Source organism: Aythya ferina (assembly GCF_964211825.1).
Source record: "Aythya ferina genome assembly, chromosome: Z".
In the NCBI taxonomy this organism is placed as follows: domain Eukaryota; kingdom Metazoa; phylum Chordata; class Aves; order Anseriformes; family Anatidae; genus Aythya; species Aythya ferina.
The window spans coordinates 40,064,717-40,088,045 of record NC_140299.1 but is presented as its reverse complement, the minus strand read 5'-3'; the positions used below and the strand labels follow the sequence as shown (position 1 = coordinate 40,088,045).

General features: G+C 38.1%; 1 protein-coding gene across 1 annotated transcript in view; it reads right to left on the bottom strand.

Moving 5' to 3' along the window:
- Positions 1 to 23,329, bottom strand: part of TRPM3 (transient receptor potential cation channel subfamily M member 3) — a gene marked incomplete at its 5' end in the record, with an annotated part of 447,240 nt that overhangs the window by 68,966 nt on the left and 354,945 nt on the right. The window contains 1 exon segment of the mRNA XM_084503856.1: positions 6,731 to 6,803. Coding sequence (XP_084359982.1) covers positions 6,731 to 6,803 — 73 coding nt within the window.

Genomic DNA, 23,329 nt, shown 5'->3' with positions numbered 1-23,329 from the left:
ATCCTTGGATCTCCTCCTTCCCATCTGCAGGAGAAGGGAGAGCCTTGGCAGGGATTTAAGCGAGGTCTCTGCTGAGCAGTGGAGGAGGCATATGGGTGAACTCCAAAACTCAGGGACAGTGATGGTGATCTTAAGGCCTGGCACAGTTTTGAACATGTGATGGAGGAGCTGCACCTCCTGACTTTGCTAAACTGACTGAAGCTTACAGTCCAGGTAACCAGAGATGCTGCTTGGACAGAAGCCATTTGGGACTGAGAGTGGGTCAGATGTACTTGGGAAAGGACTGAAGGGGCTACCTGAACTGCCCCCACTTCAGCCAAAGCTAAAATCAAATCATAGAGGTTTAGTGTAGCTCCAGGTGAAAACCTTCTGGCCCCTATCAGGGAAACATCCCCAGTCTTTGCTGAGGTACTCAACAATGCTGGAACTTTTCATGCTTTAGGAAGTACCTAGCTGCAGAATGAGTGAACAGGGCAGAAGAGAGAAGACTCCAGGAGTAATAAGAAAGACCTCAGAAAAGCCAACTCAGGGATCTGATCCCAATAGGGATGTCAGAAAGACGAACCACACAAAATTGGCTCAGTTTCCTATCTGCATCAGAACCAGTGCCACAAAGAAGGTTCAAAGGAGTCATTGGAGATTCCTCTCTGAGGCTCCTATTTGTCATGGGGACAATCTCTCTAGAGAGGTTTACTGCCTGCCTGGGGACTGTATTTGTGATATTACAAAGTGGCTACTATGTCTGGTGGGTCCCCAAAAATACCATCCCTTCCTGCTTTTTCAAATAGGATCAAACTGTGCTGTGACAAGAAAACTCCAAAATATCAAAAAGGATTTTACATCCCCTGGATTTGAGTCAGTAAGAAGAACTCCAAACTTGACTTCTGTAAGTATTAATCTTGGTCATGAGTATGACTGCAGTGTACTCAAATAAAAGCCAAAACATATTTAGGAGATCAGAAAATATGATAATTAAAATACTGCTCTTATCAACTTAATACAGAGGATCATAATGGAGCCACTTATTAGGCCCTTAATTCTGTCTGTGCTGAGAAATTAGCATTTCCTTTCCCTGCATTTTTTTCTTCCTGTCTTGTGGAAAAAGTCTCTGCCTAGTTCTGTTATGTTATTTAATTACCATACCATACATAGTGCTTTAAACAACATTTTAGTTAAGGTAAGACTTATATCTATGTAATATTTACTCAATACCCTAGTGTTTATATCCCAAAAGGTATGTTCCTCAAAAAAAAAACAACACTTTAGAGAATATGACTAATGTCTATAGTGGGACTCTTTCTTCCCCTCATCTGCTTCTAGAAGTAAAATTCAATTTGAGATGGAATGCATTGATTTGGTATCATTTTCTTTCAATATATAATTTGCTAAATACAGTTATATGCTAGAAAATTTAAGGATGGCGAGAAGTTAAATGAATGAGAAGGACATCTATGAAAGCTGTTCCTGCAGGTGTTAACTCTATGCTCTTAGGCAACTACCCAAGGGAGATTCTTCTTATAAAAAGTCCAATCACATCAGATGATCTATCTAATATCTTGGACCAAAAATGCAATATGTTTTGATGACAAAGCTTGTGACAGTAAACCTGAATCAGTATCCTAAGTAAGTGTTATGTCCTTGCAAGACCCCAGATTACTGAGGAGATACACTACAGACTTTTAAATTGCAGCTGAGATTTACTGAGACCAGTGTAAAACTTCTGATGGATTCTCTAGCAATAGTGTAGGATACTTAATGATTAGGAATCTGAAAAGTTGAAATGCCATAAAACTGACCTACCTAGGCAAAAATGGTTGTTGGAGATTCATTTCCATAATGCTTTTAAGCGTGTCAGTGCCCTCTTTGAATCATCATTTAAAGAAAGGAAGTAGACTAACGGAAATAACAATCCAAATTAACTTTCTGCTCTGCATTTCAGCAGGTCTTAAATTGTCTTCTGTTTCAGAGAGTGCAAGGTTTTTGGAGAAAGGGATTTCCAATGTGTTTGCTACAAGCACATTCCTAGCATTTAGCAAATCAATTGGCAATAACAAAGCTGATAGGAAAAACAACTGTGGGGGCAGTAAACAGACATCTGGTCTAACTCTGAGACATACTGGACTGAGGTAACATTAATCCTTATATATCAGTGATTTCATGGTTGACAGACCATCACACAATCTTCCAGGACCCCATGACGGTTGCTCAGTGAGCATGAATCATGAATTATTCACAGGCTGGAAGGCAGGCAGAGACATCAGGTCTGCATTAGTTTAACGAGACTTATCTCAAAGGGTAACATGGCAGTCATAGCAATTTTAATATGAGCTAACAGTGTGCCCTGTCAGCCAGGAGGGCCAGCTGTATCCTGGGGTGCATCAAGCACAGCATTGCTAGTCAGTCGAGGGAACAGATGTCCCACTCTGCTCTGTGCTGGTGCAGCCTCATCTTGAGCACTGTGTATGGTTCTGGGCACCACAGTATAAAAAGGATGTAAAACTGTTGGAGAGGGTCCAGAGGAGGTCTATAAAGATGGTGAAGGCCCTAGAGGGGAAGACATAAAAGCTGCAGCTGAGGTCACTTGGTTTGTTCAGCCTGGAAAAGAGGAGGCTGAGGGCAGACCTCACTGCAGTCTACAACTTCCTCATGAGGGGGAGCCAAGGGGAGTAGGTGCTGATCTAATCTCTTTAGTGACCAGCAATAGGACCCAAGGGAATGGAGTCAAGCTGTGACAGGGGAGGGTCAGGCTGGATAACAGGAGGAAGTTCCTCAGTGAAAGTGTTGTCAGGCACTGGAACAGGCTCCCCAGGGCTGTAGTCATGGCACCAAGCCTGTTGGAGTTTAAGCATTTGGGCATTTGGACTGTGTTCTTAGTCATATGGTCTGAATTCTGATTTTTAGGTAGATCTGTGTGGAATCAGGAGTTGGACCTGATGATCCTTCTAATTCCATTCCATCCTATCCTATCCTATCCTATCCTATCCTATCCTATCCTATCCTATCCTATCCTATCCGATTCTGCTCTGCTCTGCTCTGCTCTGCTCTACTCTACTCTACTCTACTCTACTCTACTCTACTCTAATTACAGTATGCATAGACCACAAAGCACCTCTTTTTCAATATTACTTGAAAAATTACTTGAAAAATGACGCAATTTCACTGTGAGGGCTTCTGGAGCACCAGCTGAAACCTGAGTGGTGCTGCTAGTATGTTCCAGACATTGCAACAGCTTTGTGAACTATGATCTTTGATGCCCCTTCAGAAGAAAAATATTTTAGCACTTCTCAACAAGCTGACTTTAAATTCCATGTCATGTACTTTCATCTTAATTAGCAGCTGCAAAAGAACAAAATCCATTACTATTTGAGCTCTAACTGCTCAAGTTAAAAGCACAAACAGTTAAACTGTCTCAATAAATGTACCTTTTTTTTTTTTTTTTTTTTTTGTGGAAATTTGCTTTCCACACTTACATGTCTCTCAAGATGAGAAGAAAAAAAAAAGAATTAAGAAGGAATCCACAAGCCATATGCTGTTGTGACATCCATGCAATATAAATTGATAATCAGTTTGGATCCCTGGCTTATTGGAGATCACTTCCAAGAAAGATAGATCTGCTGATGAGATTAAACAAGTGACTCACAAAAACAAACAAGGAAATAATCTCTCATATTCAGTGCAGGGTTTTGGTCTTGTGGAGTATCCAGGCCAAGAGAGTTCTTGCATTGGCAGTGTGCCTGATGCAAGATTAAAAAGAGAATAGCTCATTGCAAATTTTGCACAGCAAGCAGGAAATGATACTTCTTGTGTTTCCAGTCCTTGTCCTCCTCCTATTCCCTGAGCAAATCACTCACATCAGGGTGGGATCAGTAATTAGCTAGTAAGTGTCTTGACTATAATGGCTAAAAAGAATTGTAAAATCCTCATTGGATTGTGAAGAAGTAACAGGTAATTTCACACTGGTTTCATACTTTTCACTGTACCTGTTTCACATGGTTCTGATAAAGTGAAAGAGATTAATTTCTGAATCTATTATCTTGAATCTATTATCTGAATTATCTTGAATCTTTCAAGATAATTCATTCAGGTTCAGTCTTGAAATTGATAGGCAAGTGTCTCAGCATTGCTGAGATGGATGTCTTGATTTGATGAAAACACCATCTAAACATCAGCTTTTTTTTTTTTTTTTTTTTTTTTTTTTTTTTTTTTCTCCTAAGTGTGTAAATGTGTATAACGCAGCATTTCAAATCAGCTTTTCTTTCAAGTTGTGTCAGAACTTTTGTACAAAGACACGGATGCACAAAGACAACTGATTTGCTTGAGACAAGAGATTTCATTTCTGCACACATTGATTAAAGTCATATGGACTTTCATTCCCTGTGATCAGAAAGCTCAGATTAACAAGATATAAAGTGGCTTCTGATAAATCTAATCTTCTTTGAGTATCTTCAGAATCAGAAAGTGCTGAGGAGCAGGGAAGATGAGGAGTAAATTTTAGTTCCTCTAACTCTTGAGCAAGACAAAGATGTTGCTGCCATCAGTAGATTACAAAATCATGTCAGCCAAGTGTGAGAGGAGGTGTCTACATCACTTACACAGGTCAAGGATCCTTCTGAGATAACAGAAGTTCACTATGATGTCTTGCATTTTTTTTTATTTTTATTTTTTTTATTACTAAAAGGAAGAGTAGCAAATAGTGCAGTCGTTCATGTAAATACTGCAAAAGAACTTTTCAGATATCGAACAGTCCCTCCCAAGGCCTATAATTTATTTTCTTCAACTTACAGGAGGATTTCTTCCAAGGTAATTAAAGATTTCCAGAGATATTGAGATTCAAACATCGAAAATATACCTTGACAAAATACACCTCAACAATCTATGTCTAATAGGAATCAAGAGTAACAGTTTCAATGACTGCCTTAAGGATAAATGCCAAGAGAATATGCTTTACATTGAGGATAATGAAGAATTCAGTTATATTTAAGATAAAAATGCAATTAAAATATTTCCTACAGATAGAAAAGACAAATTTGGTGATGGATGCAATTCCTTTTTCTTTGTTTGAATTAATTCATTTTTCTTCACATTGATTTATATTGTTTCTGTGTGAAGATGTCCAAAATTCCTTGAGATTTAACTACGCAGATGGCTAAGACTTGTTAACTCAGGGTAGCAGCAAAATAGTCATGTTACCTGCAGGCCAAACAACTGGTATCTTGATCAAAATGAACAAAGAGGAGAAAGTGGTAATACAGAAGCCTAATGATACAGAAACTGCTGCTGCAAAATAATTCCTATCTATTTCCATGGTTGGTATGGTAGCTCTCAGTCTGCAATCCTGGCCAGTGCTTATTTACTGATCCTGTTCAGACCTTAAATTTAAATATTCAAAGGCCATTTTGGAAATGGGATTCATAACTGTGTAAAAGTTAAAATATTCTTTTTCCTGGTTAGGTGGAAATTATTCAGGCCTTCTCCCTTTTTCTTTTCTTATAGCTCTTTTCATCCTACACAGGAAGAAACTGAGAAGAAAACAGTCCTGGAACAAGTAAGAATAGTTCCTATTACCATTTCAAAAAGATTTTTTTTTTTTTAATGATTCAAATTCAAGACTGCCACATATCAGTATTTACCCTCTTACTCAGGTGTAGGAGTGTCAACAGCATCAAGAAAACTGCTGAAAAGCCTCAGAAAGCAGAACTTTCCCCAGGTACCTTCTGAAGTGCATTCCCTAATATTTATTAGGGATAATATCCCATTCTCATAATGCTCTTTAAAATTATTTTGTATGTCTTATTCTCTATTTTTAAAATGAGTATGGCCCGTGTTACATAACAGAAAACAGTCCAGACGAGAACAAGATGACTGTGGTGCTATACATGCCATTTGTTAAAACCCCATCTGGGGAAATACCATATACATGGATGGGTATATCCTCCCAGCCCTTGCTTGATCAGTTAAGAACATGTATTTCAGAGCTTTCAAAATCTTACCTGTATTTGCACCATATGGTGCAAATGGAGAAGAGAGATGAACTAAATTGCATGTCTTTGAGGGACCAGTGTTTAAAATGAACTATAATTTGGAAATATTTTAGCAACAAGGGATTCATTGTAAGATGGTCTTTTAAGAGCACAAGAGCAACATGTAATTGTTTAGAAAGATATAGCTAATTGAGCAAATTAAGGTTAAAATCCCTCAAACTCCGATAATGGAGTTCTCAGCTCAACCAGTGGAGGCTGGAGGGAATTCCTGAGTTCCCAACCTTTTCTAGAATGACTGGAGAAAACATTTTACAATAGTGCCAGTTTTGTCTAAGTGGAGAAAACCTCCTCCTCTATTTTCCGCTAGCTATGAAAGCAATCTAAATCTGAGAAGTTCTTTGGCTTGCTGGTTGTGAGTGCTAATTGTCTAAAGTAACCTGTGAGGGTCACCATTGATGTATTAGTGACACATAAGCAATTGTAGGTGGTAAGTAAAGACTGAGACAGGAAAAAAAAAAAAAAAGAAAAAAAAGAAAAGGACATTAAATTAAACATTAAATTAAACATTAAAGAAAGGGCTGGATTTGTACAAAGTAGTTAGAACAAAAAGTATACTTTAATTTCATGGTATAAATTTACCATCTAGATATGGTACATAGTGTCAATAAATGCATGTTCCAGCACAGCAGAGACACAGAGTTAATCCACTTGGATCGTTACAGACTCACTGTGAAGTGAAACTCCATTACCTTTTAGTAATGCTGTAAGGATAGCTAAATCAATATCCTGGTGTCCTTCTGATCCCATGCGAAAGACTGTGATCTGAAATGTTAAATGACAACACCATTACTGAAACCAGAGTAATATTTTAAAGCAAAAAGTCAGGGCAACATCATTTGCATCTCAAAATATCCTGATGGCTACAAGCTGATAATCTTAATGTAGTCATTTTAAGTGGAGCTTACTAGATAGAATTAACACAGAGTATAAATATATATATATATATACACATATATACAAAATATATATGTTTGTGAGACGAAATTCACCAAAGATAAAAGTTGCATTAATATGTGTATAAAAGAAAAATCCTATAAAATCCTATAAAAATATCAGAAAAATCTGATATTTACAGAGTGAAATCAGAGATGAAGAGATGAAAGAATATTCTTATATTAGAATAACATTAGATTTAATGTTTCCAGTACATTACTATGACAAACTAGGTGTGTTTTAGGTTATGGACTTGATTTACAGAACATGGCATTGAATAAATATTTTCAACAAAAAATCAACAACATATTAAACCTCGTGACTTTGTATAACAGAAAGTTATCTACATAATCTAGGCTTCAAACAGGTCCCTGAACATCTTTAGGCATGTGTAGTCAGTGACCTATACAATACATAAGCTTTGAGGTGGTGAGGTTACACACACAATTCATAAAGAATAAGACTGAACGTTGGGGGTCTGTTCTTTCAAGGCAATTTGACTCTTGGTTGAGACAGCACTGAAATATATAGAAGTGTAAATCCCCTTGCTCTTTTTGTTACTATGGCAATAGATGCTCTTGGACCTCTGTTTCCTGAAAGGCAACCAAGACTGCAGTCCTTTATTTTATTTTATTTTATTTTATTTTATTTTATTTTATTTTATTTTATTTTATTTTATTTTATTTTATTTTATTTTATTTTATTTTATTTTATTTTATTTTATTTTATTTTATTTTATTTTATTTTACTTTACTTTATTTTACTTTATTTTACTTTATTTTATTTATATTATTTTATTTACACTGTGCTAACATGGTTATCTGAATAAATTACACTTTTTTTTTTTTTTTTTCCCTTTTGCCACTACTGACTGCCCCCATAAAATCTGAAATAAGCAATATGTTTAATTAGTAATTTTGTAAACATATTTTACACTCATATTCAGGAGCACACATAGTCCCTAAATTCTTACTTGTACAGCACCATTGAATGACAGCAGCATCTGGAACAGAAGTCAGCAAACATCAGTGCTCAAAATATAGTACAAGGAGGTGGGAAAAGGATTTCCTTTATATATATTTTATATATTTCCTTATATATAAAGTAGTTAAGTCTAATCTTCAGTTTACCAGCTGAAATAGCCCTACAGGTTATATCCCAAGAAATTTACTGCAGACCTCCTGTAACACCTATTCTAGCTTAACACAACCCTGGGAACACTAGGGAGTTCAAAGAGATGTTAGAGATTTTGATCCATAGTGCAGCATTATAGACACTGAGAAGGCAAACTGGATTAAGCCATGTGGAAACTGGTTTATCTTACTTAATCAACTGGGTTAAATTCTGCCTAACACAATGTGAAGTATTTACATTAGCATTACATTAGGTGTCTTCTCCAGTTTAAATAGATAGTTCTCAAATTAGACTTTGTTTGACCCTCAGAGGTGTTCCTGATACAAACCATAAATACTACAAATGATACTTTAATGATTTATTTTTCCTCCCTCATCCAGAGTCTACAGATGTTTCTGTACTTTTTTTTTTTCTTTCTTTTTTTTTTTTTTTTTTTTTAATCTCTACAGCAACTGTCAAGTAAGCTTTCCCTGCAGTGCAGTCAGTCTGGTTCTTTGACCTGTGGAGCATAGCTAATATGGGCACAAACATATATTTATATCTAAGTATCATCTCAGAACACAGTAAAAACATAAGTTGATGAGATCAAGCCTTCTCCTGTTTAAGTGTATGATGAACTATGCCACAGAGGTTAGTAGTCAGGTTGGGGGAGGAAGGGAAGGGTGGATTAGAAAGTAGAGGAAAGAGAAAGCCTTCCTCCCTTACCAAGAAGGAAAGAGGAACATCTTCCCTCTTGTGGGTAGGTCTGCAGCTGATGAAAAATTGTAAGTGTTCCCACATTTGTTTGAGCAAGATATCCTCATAAAGATTTGCATTCTCCTGCATTCTTTTTGAATCAAGAGGCACTTCCTTAACATTAAATGGATGTGTGTCTGCCTGGCAAGCAGCTCAGATGGTTCTGGAAATGTGCTGTTTGCAGCTCTGGACTTGGTGGTACCAACACATGGTAAAATGCCATTCTTGTACTTTGTGGCCAGGTAAAGCAATCAGTTCATGGGGGCCTGAAAATACTCAACTGAGGTAGTTCAGACTCTGCAGTGGAAGAACATCTTAAGCCAAAATTGTGCTCAGTAAACTCCCAGCTTAATTAAAAAATGTCACATAAATTGCAAACACTGAACAGCTTATCATCACAGGAAAACTAAGTGAAGAACTTTGCATGTATTGGAACACATATAACCTTAAATTCCAACTTCTTTTTCCCATCTTTTCACTTCATCCCTTTCTCCCTCAGAAAAATCAACCCATTCCAGCAGAACAAATTGCTACCCTATAAAAAATAAAGTAGAAAATAAAGTAGAAATCTAAAATTTAGTTGCATCTGAATAAAAAAGTTACCTTTAGATGGTAACTGTTTATTTATTATTATGTGCAAGAGGTCAAGCCATAACCCAAGCACTAAAATAAAGAAAGAGAAGATAACCAGATTAGAGACAGGAATAGAAAAAGTGTTTGGACTCAAAACAGATTTATAATCATCTGGGGGCTCATACCCAAGACTGAACTAGAATTTTAGACTGACCAAAGCAAAATCTCATGGTTATTCCTTTCAAAATGCTACAAAGTTAGTAGCTCAAAGATTTGCCTGTGGACTTTTGCCTGTTCTGAATGCACAATTATTATTATTATTATTTTAGGACAGAAAACAGGCATGCTCATTGTGGTTTAGGCTAACTCTGACTGTTCATAGATGCTCTCTTTATGGTCACAGGTCGTAAAGAAGATTTTGGATAACATGCAGCACCTTACCACTCTTATTCATGAACCTTTTTCTAGGAGAAGCTTCTCACAGCTAGTTATCCTTTGAACTGATTTTTCACACAATTCTGTAGATGAAATTTTAGTCCTGACCTGCAGAATTTTTCAACCATAGTCCTGTTCCCCTTGTATCTTTGCAAGAAATATTGGTTATTTCCACTACTGGACATCTTCAGAGACCATAAAATCATAGAACATCCAAGTTGGAAGGGACCCACAAGGATCATCTAGTCCAACTCCTGGGTCCCCAAAGGACCACCTCAAAATAAATAAATAAATAAATAAATAAATAAATAAATAAATAAATAAAATCAGATCATGTGTCTAAGAGCATTGATCCAAACGCTTCTTGAACTCCAACAGGCTCAGTGCCATGACAACATCCCTTGAGAGCCTGTTCCAGTGCCCAATCACTCTCATGGTAAAAAACATTTTCTTGATACCCAGGCTCCTGAACCTTCCCTGTTGCAGATACAAGCTGTTTCCTCAAATCCTATTGCTAGTCACCAGAGAGAAGAGACCAGATCCTCTCTGCTCCCCATGGTGAGGAAGTTGTAGACCATGACGAGGTCTGTCCTCAGTCTCCTCTTCTCCAGGCTGAACAAACCAAGTGACTTCAGCTGTTCCTCATGTCTTTCCCTCTAGGCCCTTCACCATCTTTGTAGACCTCCTTTGGATGCTCTCAAATAGTTTTATATCTTTCTTATGCTGTGGTGCCCCAAACTGCACACAATACTCAAGGTGAGGCTGCGCCAGCACAGAGTAGAGTGGGACAATCGCTTCCCTTGACTGGCTAACAATGCCGTGCTTGATGCACCCCAGATATGGTTGGCTCTCATGGCTGCCAGGGCACACAGCTGGCTCATATTTAACTTGAAGTCAATCAAAATACCAGATCCTTTTCTGAGGAGCTGATCTCTAGCATCTCATCCCCCAGTCAGTATTTATAACCAAAGTTTCCCAGGTGCAGAATCTGGTACTTGCTCTTGTTAAACTTCATATTGTTGGTGATAGCCTAGCTCTATGATTTGTCCAGATCTCTCTGCAAGGACTCGCCACCTTTGAAAGAGTCAACAGATCCACCCAATCTTAGTGTTGTCCATGAACTTGATAAAAAAACCTTCAAGTCCTGCATACAAATCTTTTATGAAAACAGTGAAGAGGACTGGTCCTCAAATGGAGCTCTAGGGAATCCCACTAGTGACAAGTTGGCAGCCTGATATAACCCCACCTATAAGAACCTTCTGGGCCAGAACCATAAGAAAATTGTTCACCCATCTTATTAAGCTTTTATGTAACTGTGTTCTGGTCCTCTTGTCCAGTAGGATACTGTGAGAGACAGTATTGAAAACTTTACTGAAATCCAGAAAGATTACATTGAGTGGCTTCCTTTGGTCACCTAGCTGGGTGATCTTGTCATGAAGGAAATTAAGTTTGTTAGACATGACCTTCCTCTACTAAACCCATGTTGGCTCTAACCAATGACTGTATTGTCCTTTTGGTGTTTTTAAATAACTCCCAGAATAATCTCCACAATTTTACCAGTCACTGAAGTGAGAGTGACAAGCCCATAATTGTTAGGATCTTTCTTGCCCTTCTTGGAAATTGGCATTTGCCAGCTTCCAGTCAACTGGGATCTCTCTGGATTCCCAAGACCATTGAAAAATAATTGAGAGAGGTCCTGTGATGACATCAGGACATCAGAAGGACATCGAGGCCCTGAAGCATATCTAGAGAAGGGCTAGAAAGCTGGTGAAAGGTCTGGAACACAAGTCCTGTGAGGAGCAGCTGAGGGAACTGGAGTTGTTTAGTCTGGAGAAGAGAAGGCTCAGGTAGTTATTGCTCTCTATAACTACCTGAAGGGAAATTGTGGGAGCTGGGGGTCAGCCTCTTCTCACAGACAACTAGTGGTAGCACTAGAGGGAATGGCCTCAAGTTGTTCCAGGTGAGGTTTAGGTTAGAAATTAGGAGACCTTTCTTCTTAGTCAGGCATTGGAATGGGTTGCCTAAGGAGGTGGTGGCATCACCTTCCCTGGGGTGTTTAAGGAGAGGTTGGACTTGATGCTTAAGGACATGGTTTAGTGGGTGACATTCATAGTAGGGTGAAGGTTGGACCAGAAGATCTTGGAGGTCTTTTCCAACCTTAATGATTCTATGATTCTATGATTCTATGATCAACCAGTTCTCTGAGTATTCTGGGATGAATCCGATTGGGCCTCATTGACATATGAATCCAGGAGAAGAAGCAAATCCCATACAAGTTTGGGGTTAACTGAGAGTTTATCATTCCCACAGTCATGTTCCTCCAAGTCAGGGCAGCTGGGGTGCCATAGCCCATCACTGGTGTTGAAAACAGAGGCAAAAAATGCATTAAATGCCTCTGCTTTGTCTGTGTCCCTGTTTATTAGGTGACTGTCCTCAACAAGTATCAGACCAATGTTTGCTCTAGTCCTCCTTTTCCTGTCATACTTAAAAAAGCCTTTTTATGCTGCTGTCCAGCTTCAGCTCTAATTGAGCCTTGGCCACACAAATTCTCTCCCTACAAAGGTGAGCAGCATTTCTGCAATCCTTCCAAGTTGCCTGACCTTGCTTCCACTGGCCATACACTTTCTTTTTCCGCCTTAGCTCTTGAAGAGTACTTGTGCCAGACCAAAAGGCTGTGAGGAATCATCAGCATCTTGAACAGACCTGGAATGTTATTCCAGTTGCAGTTTTACATCAGGCTTCTGTAATCATGCTTGAATACTTCGTTAATGAAGAGGGTTGCATATGCCCCCTGTCTTTTCTCACAATTTCTATTAGAAATGCAGACACAGATGTTGCCCCTTTGTCTTTTTTTTCTGTCACATTAAAACATGGATAACCAGAGAAAATAAACAAGCTTTGTAAAACATTGAGAGAAACAGAATTTTTTTACATGGTTCATTGTTGGATCAGATTGTATTGCCTTATGCTAGACACTTTTTTGACATAAAGAAAGCATGAACTTTTTATTTCTGAATTTTACAACTACAAGTATAAGGAGACAATAATTGTTCCAAAAATACAGATTAATTTCTCTGCTTATGTACTCTGTAGTGTTTTAGCATTCTTTAATTCTTGTAGTTAGAGGACGAAGGACATGGGGACATATGTTATAGTATTTATGAAGATTTACACTCAGAAATGTTCAATATCTCTGTATCTCTAAACAAACAAACAAAAAAACAAACAAATCCATCCATTTTGCTGGAGGTCTACCCTTCTGATGATTTCTTTTCCTTCAAATAATGAGTAAGAATTTTGTGTTTGTAATTTACTCATCTAGTTTCAAGAATCGTAAATGCATTTGACATCTTACTGAGTGCTATTTCCCAGTATGTTGGTGGATAAATCATTGCAGACAACTGATAAACAACACATCAATGTTGTTAAAGCAGGACATTGCCCAGAGCCTTATTAAAAGGGCTTACAGATGCTACTGCACTAACATATATAAAACTTCAGTGCCAAAGGAAAACATCTGGGTTCTCTGTTCCCAGCATCCTTTTACTGGATGAACATCTGCCTCTGAGAAGTAAAAACAGTGATTAATAAAAACCTAGAAACCCACTTGATAACCAACACACACAAAAAAAGAAAGCTTTACTTCTTTAAAGGAAAAGAAGTGACATAGTTCCTCAGAGCCATTCGTCTTGAAAAAGACCAGCCTCCTGCTTAAACCTACAGTAGTCCTGCTTAAACCTTCTATACAGTTGTAGCCTCTGTTCAGCCTCAGTGAAAAACTAAAAGGAGATATAAGTTAATAAGGCATTGAGATCCAGACCATTTAATTATATATAAGTAATATATACATATAAAAATTATATATATAAGACAACACAAAAGCAAACAAACAAAACAACACAACCAAGCAAGCAAAAAAACCCCCCAAACAAACAAACAAACAAACAAAAACAACAACAACAACAACAAAAAACACAAAATAACAAAACAAGCAAACAAAAAAACAAAGTTAAAATGTAATGCATGTTTAAGACTTGTTTGCCCTGGAAAAATAAAAGTAGTGGGAAGAGTTGCAGTAGCAGTCAGACTAACCTGAGACATTCTTTGGAATTGCTGTGAAAGAGATTAGTTTAAACTGAACAATTTTCTTTATGCTGATCTGATTCAAACTGTATCTATAAAATAGTTTTATATTTTTTTTATAATATCCTTATATTACAACGAAAAACTATCATTTAATTCCTCAGCTATTTTTTTTTTTTGGAACAACAAAAAACCAGATGTTCAGAGAAGAACAAAAAAGAACTTCCTTTTGCCCAGATGTTTTGTGCTACGTTATTACTTCCATGTAGCCAGTAGTTTCAACTGTTGATGTTAAACTCAATTACTTTAAAAGATATTTATTTTATTTATTTATTTATTTATTTATTTGTGTTACTCACTTTGGGTATTTTGGGATTGGTCTTTTTTTCATTTCCTCTTTTCCTTCGTCAGTGTTCACACAATTTATTGGCTTGAAATGTTTTTTTTGGGTAATTGCCTGAGGCATCTCAGTGTACAAGTATGAACTCCAACAACAGTACAAGCTTTTTTCTTTTTAATCTACCTTTTCTTCTCTTCTTTACAAATATATAAAAGCTGATGTTAACACTCCTTAGAAATACAAAAATGTATTGCATTGCACTGAAGGAGTTAAATCTTCAGATGAAACCCAACTGAAACAGACATGCAAGAATGTTTCAGTTGCAGAAAGAAAGCATGAACTTTTAAGACACCAATAGTTCTTAAGCATGAACTTAAGACACCAATAAAAACTGCACCAATGAGCTGCAAAAGCAGCATTAATGGGCATTGTGATTCTTACTAAATGTAGCTGTAAAGTTTGACTTCTTTTTGATATGCCCATATCAAAATGTAATGTATGTAATTTAGATCTATATGTAAAGTATAGTAGATAGCAGCTCAGGTTGTTCACTTTTAAATGCTTCTGTGTTTGTGAGAGGCTGAATTTAATATTTGCAGGTGAAACAGGGTACCTTCCTTTATTATCCTTTGATAAGCTTGTTATAGGAGGAAGATGAAGAACGGAGAGGAAGAGGTGACAGAGTAGAGATCACCAGCTCTGCTGGGCTCCTCATAGGAGGAGGTGATTGAGAGCCACCTGGAAAAATACTGTCTTAGTTTTATAGTGAAAAGAAAAAATGAAGGTACCATAGCACAGAAAACTACTTATCATTTTCCTCTACAAATTTTGCCTGAGTGAAATGGATAAGGTTTGTTATTAAAAGCAGGAAAAGAAAAACAAAACAAAACAAAACAAAGCTGGAGAGGTCTTCTCACTATCTCATTGTAGATTATCTTGAAACATCTTAATGTGTACAGCAGTAACTTCCAGGAAAAATAAAAATGAAAACAACAACAACATCGACAAAACCCTAGCTGTGTCCTATTTCTTCCTAGGAAAATATGTCAGGAAATCACTGAGCCAAAACAAACTTCTGCAAGCACAATGATTGCAGCACATTGTGGTCCTTGCCAGAAATACTTACAGTCCAGCAGGGTAGAAACCTAATTTTCAGGCAAAGCAGGTAGAAAGCAAGTGAAAAACAAAAGGATGAAGAAGAAAAATCAGCAGGACAGAAATCAATGGAGGGTGGGGTGGTTGCAGAGCTGAGCAAGAGGAGGAGATTATCTGACCTTAGGACCTTAGGCACTTTATTAAAATTTTTTTTTTTTTTTTAGTTTGTTTGTGTGTTTTGTTTAGTGCCACCTTCATTCTTCTTTGTCAGATTTATTTTTATTACAGTTTCCTTTGCCTCTTCTGGCTCAGTAGGGCCGGTTTAACCTGATATGATGAATCCTGTTATTCGTTTATCTTCATGCTGGTACTTCATTGCACTTCTATAGGCACGGTCAAACAATACTGTTTTAACTGAGAGCAAGAAATATGAGCCAGACTTTCAGAACTAAGTGACATACTGGCATACACAGATATTACACCGACATTTAGGATTTCCCAAATTTTGTGTGCACATAAATTCAGAGTTACCTTAGAAATACAGATTACAGCTGTGAGTATACAGATGAGTATACGCAGTTTCCTTAATGGGAGCTGACAAATCAAAGGACCAACAAGGAAGAAAATACATCAAATAGATGCTGAAGAGGGAAGATGTGGTAAAACAGAAAGCAAATGAAGTCATAGGTGATTCAACCTCTGAAGTTGCATGGGCATTGAGACACTTCAGAGCACATAAGTATTATAGGTTTCAGTATTCTAATCACAAAACTTCTGAGTTCTTAGAACTGGTTCCCCTGTCCAGTTCCTTTGTAACTGTTTGTATTTATGTCCCTTAGTAATCTGGGTGAAGCAGGGCTATTGGAGAAGGCAGGAGGGGATGCAGCAGGCAGACAGACACAATTCAGGTTATTTGATCAGCAAGTCATACACAACCATGGGAAAATCCTTGGCACAAAAATTGTTTTGCTTTATAGATTCCTCTTTAAAGCAAGTATAAAACAAGAGACAAAATAGCTCTGTCACTGTTTTCTATTTTCAGGCCTTGTTGGATATATGAATGATAAATTTTCCTTAGAATGAACTGCTGTATGGAGAACAGGTTAATAATGGATGAAGCTGATTGTACCACTAGAAGGAGAAGCAAGAGCAATAGGTAGGGACATCAGCCATGGTCATTACTAACTGCAAATTCTCCAGATTATGGTATGGGAATTCATTCTATGATTTCATAGAAATATTTCTCAATAGTTCAAAATAACATTTGGAGAAATTAATCACAGGACAAAAAGATTATTCCTAAGGATCAGAATATTTGTTTCTTTTGATGACTTTTCTAACCAAAAATAAGTCCATCCTGCCTTCCCTCCCAACCCTCTTTTTTTTTTTTTTTTTTTTTCCCCTAGGACTTATTCTGAAAACTTGATACAAACAGAACTACTTCTGTTCAAGGACAGTTATAAATGCCCACAATCGATCTGAATAGCTATGCAACGCCAGGCTGCTCTAAGTATCCTATCACAGTTAAAACTTTTTTTTTTTTTTTTTTTTGTTTTTGTTTTTTTGTTTAATAAGGTTAATGTCAACCCCTTCAGAGTAAGAAAAAAAGGATGAAATATATTCAGATTTTTAGCTGGTATGTGTTTGAAGAAAGAGGATACAATTTCATATCAACAGGAAGAATGTACAACTGCATTGAAAAGCATTTTACCCACTGTCATAGAGGCAAGAGAAAAAGAAGAAATATCGTTCTCTATACCTCAGATTTACAGTGCCTGCTGACTACACAATGGATAGCTGAGGAGAGATAAAAAAGCAGGGTGGAAATGACGACAGCAGAGAAAGCTGCCGACAGTACTCTCTTTACATGCTGTATTCATAGCTTCTTAAGAAAGCTCCGAATTATTCATGCTTTTAGAGATGGGAGTGTTTTACACTGGCATTTCACTGTCACATCAGGAGAACATACAGTGATTTCAAATTACTCTAAATGATTTTTTATTTTATTATTATTATTATTATTATTATTATTATTATTATTATTGCTATCTCCATACAATCTTTTGAATGTCCTTAATTCTCACCTATGGCAAATTCACTAATTGATGTTTGTATGTATTTTGGTCAGAAAAAAAAACACACCTCCTTTTCTACAAAACAAAACAAACAAACAAAAACCAACCAACCAAACAAAAAACAGATACAATTTTGAACAGAGCCTGAAACTCCCTGCTTGAGAGGCTAAGTTCAGAAACATAGGCAGTTCCTTCTAGAGTGCATGTTGACATTTATAATTTAGTTAGGCCTACCTGAATATTTCAGAGGAAAATTCCTCTGAAAAGAAAAAGGAGACTTTTAATGAAACAAGGTCTGTTATGCAAAGTATCAAAATGGCTCAGATAATAGGGGAAAGCATTTTCTCTTTTTTCTTGCAATAAATGATCCTGTTTAGCTCAGAGGAAAAGCTTCTTGTTGTGGAGGCATAACAAAGATCAAAGTGAGCAGGTGAGTAGATGGATAATACTGCAGAAGAAAGAGGGTGGCAAAAAAAGAACTTCAGGAACAGAAACATTAGAGAGAATCATGTTTAGGGAAAGAAAACCTAAATTAAATGGTGTGCTATTCTGAGGAATAAAAAAGCGAATTCCAAATGAGGAAACAAGAGGGAGCACACACATGAGGGGAGAAGTTTGAATGTCAGCTGCAGTTTCAGAATTATTTACATTTCATTTTGCTTTGTGGCAGCACTGCAACACATTTTATTGCTCGATCCAACAATTTGTCACAGACTCATTTTCTGGTAACAAGCAGAGAACAAACAAAAATATCAGTGTTTATAAGAATGGCAGCAATTCTGCAATGAGGAGCCATCTAGGTGCACAGAAAATCATGTTACAGAAATTACCGTCAGTGTTTGGTTTCTCCAGTAATTTGTATCTTTTGTTCAAGACTGAGACAGCTGTGTCAACCTCTTAATGACTGGCGAGAGAATGCTATGGAAATGTCACAGCTTTGTCCCATGTAAAAAACTTACAGTGTACACAATACTTTTTAAGCCTTACAGCACTGCCAGCAGTTTGGAATGCAATAAGGTTGGATATGGTGTTTAGGGACATGGTTTAGTGGGTGATATTGGTGGTTGGGGGATGGTTGGACTAGATGATCTTGGAGGTCTTTTCTAACCCTTGTGATTCTATGATTCTATATATATTTCCAGTAGAATAAATGACCCCAAACTAGTTTTGGAAGTAAAAAACATTGAAAACAATCATTTTCCCTAGTGCTTTCACACTGTTACATTACGCAATTTATCCCTCTATACAGGCAGTGTACCAGCTCCTGATTTTAATGTTGAGGAAACAGGAATAAATATACATTGTAACTCACAAAGAATATAAGCAGAGAAACAGAATTTAGATATTGTCCATTAATTTACAGTGCATCAGCATATTCTGATGATAAAGACAGATGTGTTTCCACACACATATGTACTGCTTCTGACGAATGCGGAGAACTGGTAACAACAGATGAGGAGAAGGCGGAGGTACTTAACAACTTCTTTGTCTCAGTCTTCACTGGGGTCAGGCTTCCCACACCTCTTGACTCCTCAAACATCTAGGCAGGGGCTGGGGGAGCAGAGTCCCCCCCACTGTAAATAAAGAGTAAGTTTGTGACCTCCTGACACAACTACAAGTCTATGGGGCCTGATGACATGCATCCCAGGGTCCTGAGGGAATTAGCTGATGTAGTCGCCAAGCCACTCTCCATCGGATTTGAAAAATCATGGCTGTCAGGTGAATTGCCCAGTGACAGGAAGAAGAGAACATCACACCCAGTTTTAAAAAGGGTAGAATGTAAGACTCAGGGAACTACATACCAATGAGACTCACTTCTGTGCCTGGCAAGATCATGGAATGAATCTCCCTGAAGGCAATGGCACATGCAAGACAAAGATGTGATCCAGGACAGCCAGCATGGCTTTGCCAAGGGCTAACTGTGCTTGACCAATCTGCTGGACTTCTATGATGGAGTGACTGTATCAGTCAACAAGAGAAGACCAACCAATTTCATCTACTTGGACTTCTGTAAGGCTTTTGACATGGTCAAACAAAACATCCTAATCATTATTTTGGAAAATCTCAATGGATTTGAAGGGTAGACCATCTGGAAGATAAGGAATAGGCTGGATGGCCGCACCCAGAGAGTTGTGATCAATGGTTCTATGTCCAGGTGGAGGCTGGTGATGATCTGTATTCTGTCTTGGGACTGCTGCTTTTCAATATCTTCATCAATGACATAGGCAATGGGACTGAGTGAACCCTCAACAAGTTTTCAAATGACACCAAGCTGAGTAATACAGCTGACAGCAAAAAAAGATGTGCCATTCAAAGGTCCCTGGACAGGCTGGAGAAGCTGGCCCATGTGAATCTAATGAGTTTCAACAAGTCAAAGTGCAAGGTGTCACAGTGCATCTGGGCTGGGGCAATCCCAGACACGAAGACAGACTAGGAGAACTCACAGAGCACAGCCCCGCAGAATGACTTCTGGTGGATGAAGTCTTGACATGAGCTGGCAGTGCGTGCCTACAGCCCGGAAGGCCAACAGTGTCCTGGGCTGTATCAAAAGTGGAGTGGCCAGCACGTTGAGAGAGGTGATCGTCCCCCTCTGCTCTGCCCCACCTAGAGTACTACACCCAGGTTTTGGTCTCCCATTACAATGAAGATATGGACCTGTTCAAGTGGGTCCAGAGGAGGGCCACAAAGTTGATCAGAGGGCTGGAGCACCTCTCTTATGAAGAAAAGATGAGAAAAGTGGGGCTGTCCAGCCTAAAGAAAAGAAGGCTCTGGTGAGACCTCATTGCAGCCTTTCAATACTTAAAGGAGTCTTATAAAAAGGATGGCGAGGAACTCTTTGCTTGGGTAGATAATGATTGAACAAGAGGGAATGGTCTTAAACTAAAAGAGCATAGATTTAGATTAGACATTAGGAAGAAATTACCGTAAGGTAATTTATTAAGGTAATTTATTATTAAGAAATTACCGTAAGGGTAGAAAGGCACTGGAAAGAGGTTCCCCAAAGAACTTGTAGATGTCCCATCCCTGGAGGAGTTCAAGTCCATGTTGGATGGGACCTTGGCCAACCTGATTTAGTGGCATGGGCATTGGAGTTAGATGATCTTTATGGTCCCTTCCAACACAAGCCATATGATTCTGCAATTCCATGAAGGCTTGCAGTACAGGAAGTGGTTGAGAACAACTAGGAAGAGAAATGGCTTGGGGTAACAGGATGATAGGCATCAGCCATTTAGCTATTTAACCCCATCAAACTAGTGTTTACTTGAGAATGTACTCTCCTGACAAACAAACAGGCACCCATGCCATGGACTGAGGAGGTCAGAGTTAACTGAGGAGGTCATAGTTAACAGAGTTAACTATGCCTGTGTGTGTCTGGCCTGCTGAGAGAAACCCATGTGCATTCCATTTGAACTTTACTTTACATTTACAGTCTCATACACCTCAGGTCATCTCATAAGTGTGTGTCCCCATACAAGTCCCTTTAAATCATTCTGGGAAATTAGGAACTGGCAGCAACTCACGGTCTTAGCCAGTGTTACAATAGAATACACATCGCTTTTGGCACTTGCCCTTGGATCTGCAGTGTCTTTGCTCTCCTGCTAAGCTAACAATCTTGGGCAGAGTACTATTTCTGTAAAAACCAGCCAAGAAAGCCAATGTTATTCTAGGCTTTTATTTAGATAATTTAACCTATAACCTTTATCTTGCTCAAGGATACTAACTACTGAAAAACTAAATCAAGTTTCAAAGCAAATTTTAATAAAAAAGATATCAATGAAATAAAAAACTCACCACTGAGATGGATAAACCTAATATTCTCTTATTTTAAGAGATCAAAAGTCCAATTTGTTCATTCTTACTGCTGTATATACTGAAAAATTATGTCTTGCAAACTACTGCCTTAAACAATGCTGTCTGTAGGACTTACACGCTCGGATACATCTTCAAATGTTGATTTTAGAGGGAAGTGTGATGAGTTGATTGGATAACAACAATATTAAGACTGTGGACTCTTGCTTCATTTTAACCCCCCCCCCTTTTTTTTTTTTTTTTTTCTTCTGTGCAACATCTGTGCAAATAGTCTGACAGAATATGGGTGCCCAGGTTACTTTGTTATAGATGATACAGGTGCATGTCTATTCTGGATTTAGGTTGTCAATAATGTCATGATGACACACAGAAAACAAGCAGCAAAATTAGTCATGAACCTTTAGTTTCATAACTGTCTTGGTACTGATATTAAGCAGGTCATACTTGGAAAAGGCAGCTCAGTTCATCTACATGAGCTTCTGTAGATATTTCTACAGGATGGCAAATTGGCAGATACTGCTGTATCTACACAGAAGTTCCATCTCATACGGTGAGCTCCTCATCAATGAATAAGATATTATAGCATTAATGAATGGGTGTCCATGACTGAGCTGAAGTCATGGAAAGAGAAATTAGATTTTCTAAGAATGGTAAAAAAAATTACAACTTGTCAGACATGACTGGGATGGGTAGTGAGAAAGGTTTCTATTATGTGGAGTGTACACATGACATTAAATCCTTCCAACTTCTTGACTGAAAATATTGGTTTGTATTATACTGTGTATTATATTGTGCATTATATTGTGTATTATATTGTTGTCTGTATTATCTTGCTGGCCACATGCTACAGTTCTGCCTTAACTTTCATTCCTGGGACAATTGACAGGGCTGTATAATGGCTTGGTGTGCATTTTGCATAATTACTTGCTGGGGTAGTTTAACACTGATGAGCAATGTCAGCATCACACAGCTGGTCTCTTACTCCCCTTCCTCAACTGGATGAGGATGTAAAGGGATAGAATGGAGAAAGGGACAGGGGGAGAAAATGAAAAATGAAATGGAGAAAAAATGAAAAAAGGCTTGCACATTTGATATAGGAACAGTTTAAGGAAAGGAAAAAAAAAAAGAAGGCCAAGCAGAAGCAAAAGGAGAAAAAATATTTTCTACTTCCTATCCTCAAGTGATGTTCAACCACTTCCTGGAAAGCAGGACCTGTGTGTATACACAGTAGTTGCTTGGGAAGACCAGTGTTTTCACGAGAGTACCCCCTTCTTCTTCCCATTCTCCAGGTTTTATTGGTGTGTGTGACATCATGTGACACACAATATTCCTTTGGTTTGTTTAGGTCAGCTGCCCTGGCTGTGTTCCCTCCCCACCTCTTGCCACTCCCAGCCCAGTGGCCTTATGGAGTGTTGGAGTGATGGCCTTAGTGCTGTGCCAGCTCTGCTCAGCAATAGACAAGACATTGCTGCAAAACAAATTCTGTTCTAGCTATAAGTGCAGAGCACAGCACTGTGTGGGCTGCTGTGGGGAAAGTGAACTTCATCCCAGCCAGACCAAGTACCCTTGTTAATAGTGTAAATGGTCTAATGTTCCTACAAACATATTTTTAAGGGAAAATAAAAAAATTAAATCTAAATCTGCAAAAAAGATGCAAATTTAATAACGCAATACATAGAAAAAGGAGATATTTGTAGTAAGTATCTAATATGTAACTCCACCTGTGATAATTGTGTATCATAGAATCATAGAATCATAGAATATCCTGAGTTGGAAAGGACCCATAAGGATAAGAGTCTAACTCCTGGCACTGCACAGGTCTACCCAAAAGTTTAGACCATGTGACTAAGTGCACAGTCCAAATGCTTCTTAAACTCCAACAGGCTTGGTGCAGTGACTACTTCACTGGGGAGCCTGTTCCAGTGTGAAGAACCTCTTCCTGATGTCTAGCCTAAAATTCCCCTGCCTCAGCTTAACACCGTTCCCGCAGGTCCTATCACTGATGATTACAGAGAATAGGTCATCTGCCTCTCCACTCCCCCTTGTGAGGAAGTTGTAGACTGTGATGAGCCTCC